At 32.0% G+C, this 8,483-nt stretch overlaps 1 protein-coding gene across 1 annotated transcript in view; it reads right to left on the reverse strand.

Moving 5' to 3' along the window:
* LOC106471522 (dual serine/threonine and tyrosine protein kinase-like) overlaps window positions 1-8,483 on the reverse strand; it is a 29,446-nt gene that overhangs the window by 8,578 nt on the left and 12,385 nt on the right. The window contains exons 3-8 of the mRNA XM_022400129.1: window positions 7,310-7,447; window positions 6,116-6,307; window positions 5,253-5,572; window positions 3,733-4,031; window positions 2,893-3,045; window positions 355-487 (exon numbers count right to left, since the gene is read on the reverse strand). Coding sequence (XP_022255837.1) covers window positions 355-487; window positions 2,893-3,045; window positions 3,733-4,031; window positions 5,253-5,572; window positions 6,116-6,307; window positions 7,310-7,447 — 1,235 coding nt within the window. The remainder of the gene's footprint in view (window positions 1-354; window positions 488-2,892; window positions 3,046-3,732; window positions 4,032-5,252; window positions 5,573-6,115; window positions 6,308-7,309; window positions 7,448-8,483) is intronic.

Genomic DNA, 8,483 nt, shown 5'->3' on the forward strand with positions numbered 1-8,483 from the left:
TTGTATCATCATTTAAATTTATTTGTGCCACTCAAAACAAACCTTCTTAGCCCACCCACATCATGGGGGAAGTAGTCACTGAATACAATGCACTCTCACTGTTTTATATCCCTCCCCCTCATTGTTGAGTGTTTATCTCTAATTAGTTCTAATAACAGCACACTGAAGATATAAAAAAATGATTTAAATGGTGAATATTAAACTACACTTTTTTAATGATTAATGGAAAAAAATTATCAACCGATTGTTTTTTTTTATAAAAACTTGAGAAAATTTATACGATGTACAAAAACTGTCAAAAAATTTATCTTGTTAAAACATTCATCTGTGAAGCAATGTGTAAAAGGTTTTAAAATTAAACTGTTTTGTTTAGGTCTCACCTGGTAAGCAGCATTGAGGGTCTGTTTGAGGGCACTGCTTGTTTGAGCTGATTCGCCATCTTCACAAAACGCTTTTTCCAGACTTGATAAACATCGTTCTAATGTGCCTGTTAAAAGTATCAGAGAAACGTGAAAATCACTAAGACATTACACTGGCTATAATATACAAGTATGATTTTTTATATGACATTTTTGTTTCACTGATACAAGAGAGAAACTGATTTTGTTATAAATACTGAATACATAGAATTCTATTACATTCTAGAAAATGCCACTAACAACAGTTACAAAGATGTAGCAAAATAGTTTTTTGATTCTTTGATGTAAGACATAAATAAACAAAGTTAACCTCCCAGAGTTCAAAATTAATGGTAGCTAGCTGAAAAAGTCCAGTAGGCTCTAGAATTTAGCCACTGACCATCAAAATACACTGAAATTTAAAAAAAAAATCTGTCTTCAAACCAAACATGTATCAGAAAAACTACACCATGATAATCTTTTCTAGTATCTCATTGTACATCATTCTCACGCATCTTTCATGGGATTTCCAAAGTTTAAAATACTAAATAAAGGGAGCACACTTGATCAGTGTTTGTTTACTATACATATATTTTTGTATTTTTATGTCCTGGAAATGTAACTATTATCACAAACATAGATCTAAAATTCCATAACATATTAAGAACTATGAAACTGAAAACTTCCTGTGGAGGTTTCATATTTAAAAAAAATGACAGTAAATTTTGAAATTATAAAAACATTTATACAATTCTGAAATATCAAAATTTCACATTAAGTGTGAGGATGATACACATTATTGACGGTTTCTATCAGATTATTTGGTACAAATAATTCCAGGTCCAGTCTGTTTATGATAAAATAATCTGTTTGTTTATTTCATAACATTTACTACAGGCTACTTACACTTTGACACAAGTTATAAGCCTAACTTCATAAACAGCATTACATCACAAACTGATACAAATTTAGGGCTTATTTACTTGATAATCAATCAACTGAATAGATGTGATAACTCTAACTTCTAACACTGAACTGACTCACTCATTACTCATTCATTACTCACTTTACTCACATTTATTCCAAACGTGCCTCTACTCACTACATGAATTTTCCCAGATCATAACATCATGTGCCCTCTAGCAAACATCTAAATTAAAACATTGAAAACAAAGCTTACAACAATATGATTATTAGTCATGTGCATAAATAATTGACTTTATAGAAAAATATTTAAAGTCTTAACTTTATTACAAACAATATTTGAAATAATAAAAATATTTAATGAACAAAACATTTATCTTGCTAGATATATTATTAACAATTACATTTTGATAGAGGTAAAACTTCATTTAAATTTTTTTTGGGGAAATTAAGTTTGTTTTTACTTTTTCTTAGAAATGTAAGCGTAAAACAAGTCAAACATTTGATGCACTGACCCCTAAATGACCAAATTACAGAAACTGTTTAAAAAACATCCCAGATAAAGTACTTGAAGCTTAAAACAATTTTTAATAGGCTTAGAATTAAACATAAGTCAAAGACAATTCATATAAACACCACAATAAAGATGAAAACTCAAAAAAATAAATAAACACCTTAGCTATTACCTTAGAAAAAAAGTATGTAAGACACGCAAAAAAAGGCTTAGTAAGTAGTAATAACACAGTTACAGGGTGGCCTAGAGAAAGGTATACCAAAATTATATTTTAAATTGTTATTCATATTCCAACAGAAATAAATGTGACACTGATTAATACTTAAGCCACACTCAAAACAGTGAATCACCTCAACGTAGCTCATTTCAGTTATTGTGTTTATATTCATAAATGAAAAACAATGTGTTCTATATAAAAACATGGGAAATACTAGATATTCAATTTTAGTAGAACTGTTGTTTTGGGGGCCACCCTGTACATCACTAACAGTTGTGCTTTTACAGATATTTTGGTGTGAATGTAGAAGAGTTTTGGGAAAATTCTTAAGAATATTATTAATAAAAACCTAATAAATCAGCAGCTATTACTGTGTGATAAAAAAAGGAAAATATTATCTATTAAATGTACTTTACATTAATGAGTTAAATATACCTGTTAGTATTGAACTTATCTATTAAAGGTACTTTACATTAATGAGTTTAATATACCTGTTAGTATTGAACTTAAACTCATTAATGTGAAGTACCTTTAATAGAAAAGTTCAACACTAACAGGTATATTAAACTCGTTAATGTGAAGTACCTTTAATAGATAAGTTCAATACTAACAGGTATATTAAACTCATTAATGTGAAGTACCTTTAATAGATAAGTTCAATACTAACAGGTATATTAAACTCATTAATGTGAAGTACCTTTAATAGATAAGTTCAATACTAACAGATATATTAAACTCATTAATGTAAAGTACCTTTAATAGATAATGTACGTGTTAGTATTGTATAGATATCCGAGATTACTAAATTATTCAAGGGAGAATTCATGTCAGTTACAAACCTACAAAACTGTCTCTGAGACAATCAACGGATCCAATTAGCTTTGCAGCCACTGAGCTGTTTAGTTTGTTGAGAACTAGGTTCTGAATCTCCACTGTGCAGATCTGAATCTCTCGTAGCGACAGTGACTCTCTTTTCTCTGACAGACATAGCCCTGGGGAAGAAAAAATTGAACTTCTAAACATTTGATGTTAAGCACAATGGTATACATTTGGCTATCTGTGTTGTGGCCACCATGGGTACTGTGAAATGACAGCTAACTAAACTAATGACCACTTAACATTTGCGGAAAGCCAGACTACAAGTTGATGTACATGTAACCATCATTAACATTTGCTGAAAGCCAGATTAAAAGTTGATGTACACATAACCATCATTAACATTTGCTGAAAGCCAGATTACAAGTTGACGTACAAGTAACCATCATTAACATTTGCTGAAAGCCAGATTACAAGTTGATGTACACGTAACCATCATTAACATTTGCGGAAAGCCAGATTACAAGTTGATGTACACGTAACCATCATTAACATTTGCGGAAAGCCAGATTACAAGTTGATGTACACGTAACCATCATTAACATTTGCTGAAAGTCAGATTACAAGTTTACATAGAAGTAAAGATCATTCTCAATCGGTTATAAACCTCAACTCACATTTTACTTAATTGTTGTGTGATTATTTCCATCTTTGGTGTAGGATGTTGTTACTCAAGTATTTTTACCTTGTTGTACAAGGTGTTATTCTAAATTATTAGTCAAAAGAAATTAATACTATTCAAACATATCTGTCAGTTTCCAAGAAAATTATATTTCTGAAGAACTTGGATTACTTTTGCTAACCTTGAAACTGGTGGATGGCTGCTTCCTCCAACAGTTCATCCCTCATTCCTATAACAGTGCTCACAATAAGCTGGCGAATCTCCTCTTGCTTTTTATTTGCTATGGTCAATAAAGAAGTATAAAGTTCAGCTTCCCTCTGACGAATGTACTCCAGGCGTTTTGGTGTCATCATCATGTCTCTAGTCATGTCAAACGCCGTGAGGATGAACATCCGTAAACAGCGGTTGTGGGATTCATTCAGTAATGTAGAAACTTTAGCAAGCAATGACTGTAACATGTGCCGGGTAAATAAGAGAATGCTGAAACAAATATAACATAACATTACTCAATCCTTGTTTAATGTCAACAGAGAAAGTATGCACTCAGGACTATCAAGTTACACTAATATAATAACACATGGATGGGTTTGTAACATAAAAAGTAAAACTATCTAAAATAAGTACTAGTTACAATAAACACTGGCCAAAAAAACCGATTATTTAACCTTAATGTTTGAAATTTTCAAAGTATTAATTGTTTTACTGTCAGACAGCAAATTGTAGAAAAAATATAAAATAATAAAAACCATTTACAATAAAGTATAAATCCACACTAACAGAACAATACCAAATATATATTAATAGTTTCTACATTTCATATAAATTTCATATTGTTCTGTTAGGGAGGATTTAAACTTTATTGTAAATTACTTTACACAGTATTGTTTATTTACCTATTATTATAATAAAACCCATTCTTTATAAGCCAGACGTAAAAAAAAAGTTGGTCAATAAATAATGTGATAATAATAATTCTTTATTAGAGTCATTATTTTTATCCTTTATTAGATGGATATTAAAATTGGACCAAATAATAATGTATCGCCTGTGCACTAGGATAAAGCTGAGTCTGTAATACAGGGTGACCCAAAATTAACATTCCTATTTTAAATTACAATAATTAACTAACTAAGGAAATACAACTATGGAGTTTTCAATACCTCGTGGCCTAACTCAAACAGTTTTTACTGACGTGTCTAGACTTCTACGTGTGCACCATTAGTGGCTTTTATCACTTCTGACTGATATTTGATTTCAGCCCACATTCATTGCAACATGTCCACAGTTACAGTGGCATCTGTTATCTCGGTCTTTAGCTCAGTGATGTTTGCTTTAAGTATACACAAAGTCCTTAACATATCACCATACTTCTTTCGAGTACTGGTATCTATAATTACAATGCACCACAGTCATTGACTTGGTCTTTGCAAACCAAACAATGTATTAAGCCTTTTCTTGCTAGTTTGCCATTTTAAGGGGTAACACTACTCACTAGAGTGAAAAAAAAACATGATAATAAAAACTGTTGGAGTTAGGCTACAAGATGTCGAAAACTCATGGTTTGTAATTTCTTAGTTATTAAATTATTAAATAGATAATGTTGGACCACCTTGTATAATAAAAATGGTCCTACCATTTTCCTTTTCTATCTTGTATGTATCCTAAAAATTTTCAAACTGTGACAGAAAATTGAGAAATTACCTTGGAAAATTTTCAACATTTACTACTAGTTCACTTTCCACTTCATATGGTTCACTACACCACTTCTGACGTTTCCGTTTTGACTGTATGGGCACAGAATAAAGGTAACCTAATCCACAGAGCTGCTGAAATACTGAACATCCTTTCTTTGAAGGAGTAAGCTCAGATTCCTGGTAAAACTGTGAACGAGTAGATGACAAAGCACTTCTGGCATGCTGTTCAGATTCAGTTAACTCGCATGTTGGCAAGGGTTGAGAGCAAACAAAAAACACTGGTTGTTTTGGTGCAATCTTTCTTAGGGCAATCAAGTCATCCAGTTCCTAGAAATAAGAGATTACCTTGTACTCTAAATTCAAAAACACCAGGTTTAGGATTTAATTTGTGAATAGAACTAAACAGCATGTTGTTCAACTTAACTAAAAGAAAGAATGGGGAAACTGATCTACAATATTTCTCAACTGAAAAAGTAAGGTAATTAAACTTCTGGCCGTTGTATTTCATGATACAACACATACAAATATAAAAATTAATCCACTATTTTAGAAATTAGTAGAGTAAAAAATAATTCTTGCTTAAAACAATAAGTAAATATTCTTTAAAGTAACAAAAACAGTTATAATGAACATAAAAACCATGGTTTCTGACTATTGCTCAATTAGTAACAAATATCCCATTTTCTGTTGTATTTTTTCAGTACATTAATCACTGTTGTATTTTCAATCAATTTTTATAGGTACAGAGAAAAACTACTGCTGTTTTGGTAGTTAGTGTCTCATAATTTGAGTCATCACACAATGCATTTTGTGAAAAACTGCAACATTAAAAACATACTATAAAAGTGTGAAATTAAAAATGGACTGTACTTGTTCTGTTATTGTGTCTTCTTTGAAACAGTAAATTATGATTGGGGTCAATCCTTCACAACATTTTTGATATACATGGCTAAATTGATTGTTGTGGTTGGACGGAGATACTACCACTTGGACATCATCTCGTAAAAGAGCATGTCGAAGATGGATTTGTAACACAACTGCACTCAGGTCAGGATCTTCATTCTGTAGCAAAGAGATCTGAATATTAAAACTCCAATGCACATGCACAAGTAAAAATACAAGTAGTTGAAGACATACAAATACATATCAGCTATTATGTCATCAGGCTTTCACTTCCCACGAGTTTCTAATCTGTCTTCTGTTCCCTTGGTTGATTATCTATATATTTTTTATAAACTGTTAAATAACAAAATTTTTAGGAACAGCTGTAAAATACGTAATATTAAAATACAAAAAAAACCCACTAAGAACTAAGCCTAATTAGTAAAACCTCAATTTTTATTATACTGTAATTTTCTAATTATGAACTGTGTTAATACACAAATTTTGTCTACAAAACTATAACATACAGTCTATACCTGTATTTGTTTTTCAGAAGCACTACAAATTGTATGCTATTGATAACTCTTGGTTAAAGTGCATGAAAAGTTTGCCAGCAACATCATCAATGAAGTGTCCTCTGATGAGGACCCAGCTGAAGAAAATTATGCCAATGATGACAGATTCGTGTCGAATGAACTCCTGGAGTTGTTTCACTCAGATTCCAAAGATTTTGACTTTGATGAATTTTTGGAGTTTGAAATTTAGGCAAAGCACATTATAGAAACTTTCGAACACTCTCATTCAAGTTTTTAAATCCGTTAGAAAACTTGAATAAATGAATGAAGCATGAACATATATTGTTGTGTCCCATTATCGCTCAAAAATTGTTGGAAAATAATAAAATAAAAAACAAATTCATAATATTATTTAAAGCACGCGAAATATGTGGGAAATATTGTAACATAAGCCTACAGGTAACTCAGCAATAGCTATGCTACAGCCAACGTTTACATAATGTTGACTTGTAGAAGGTACAGCTTTTACACGGTGCAGTTTATAATTTAAAACTTGTGGTCAAATATACTATGAAATTCAAATTTTTTTATAAAACCAACCGTGCCAATATTACATGAAGAAAGTTCACTCACAAGATATCATCCTTAACTTCCTGCTCATACTCACTTGATGTTTACTCACCTGCACTTCAAGGTTGGCTCTAGGAACAGTATTCAAAGGTTGGTCAACTAAGTGATCTACAAGTTCATAGCTGTTGGCTAAAGCCAGAGTAATCTGTGTCTGGCTACCATAGGAAAAGCGAACCTAAAGAAATCAGAATAACATCAAGAAACTGATTACAATTACTACAACTTCTGCATGCAACCTTACAACTACCAGACTTTAACCTGGATAATGACACTACCACCAAACAAATGGGTTAAATGCTAATTATTTGCTAGTAAAGCACTTTTAAAATTCATATTCTTTCCCACTCACAAGTTAGCTCCGTAACTGGACACCAACATTTCTTATCTGTCTCTCAGTGCCTCTCTGCCATCTACGACTAGCACCCTATCAACAGCTAGTAAGGCGAAAACTCAGACTACAACATGCAAGTATTTATAATAATGTTAGCATGCACTATTTACACTTAGGAAAATGAAACCACTGAACTTTCCTGTTGTATTTTCTAGAACAACCACAATGGCTTAAGTACGAAAACCATTCATTAAGTTCACTGTCCATATTAATTGTAGCCATTCATGTAGTTTGTTCTTTACACCTATACATCCAAGACTCGATGTACACACACTTCTCACCTGTTCTTTAAACCTATACATCCAAGACTCGATGTACACACACTTCTCACCTGTTCTTTACACCTATACATCCAAGACTTGATGTACACACACTTCTCACCTGTTCTTTACACCTATACATCCAGGACTACAAATGATGGAGTTGCAGAGATACAAGTGGACATCTGAACTACTGACGCAAAAGACAATCTGTATGTGTATGTAAAGGTTACAGTTTACAAGTGGACATCTGAACTACTGACCCAGAACAGAATCTGTGTGTGTATCTAAAGGTTACAGTTTACAAGTGGACATCTGAACTACTGACCCAGAACAGAATCTGTGTGTGTATCTAAAGGTTACAGTTTATAGGCCAACCTACTAAACTACTGGCACAGAACAGAATCTGTATGTGTATCTAAAGGTTACAGTTTACAAGTGGACATACTGAACTACTGACGCAGAGGAGAATGTATATGTGTATCTAAAGGTTACAGTTTACAAGTGGACATACTAAACTACTGACGCAGAAGAGAATCTGTATGTGTATCTAAACGTTA

Source organism: Limulus polyphemus, unplaced genomic scaffold (assembly GCF_000517525.1).
Source record: "Limulus polyphemus unplaced genomic scaffold, Limulus_polyphemus-2.1.2 Scaffold4676, whole genome shotgun sequence".
NCBI classification, from domain to species: domain Eukaryota; kingdom Metazoa; phylum Arthropoda; class Merostomata; order Xiphosura; family Limulidae; genus Limulus; species Limulus polyphemus.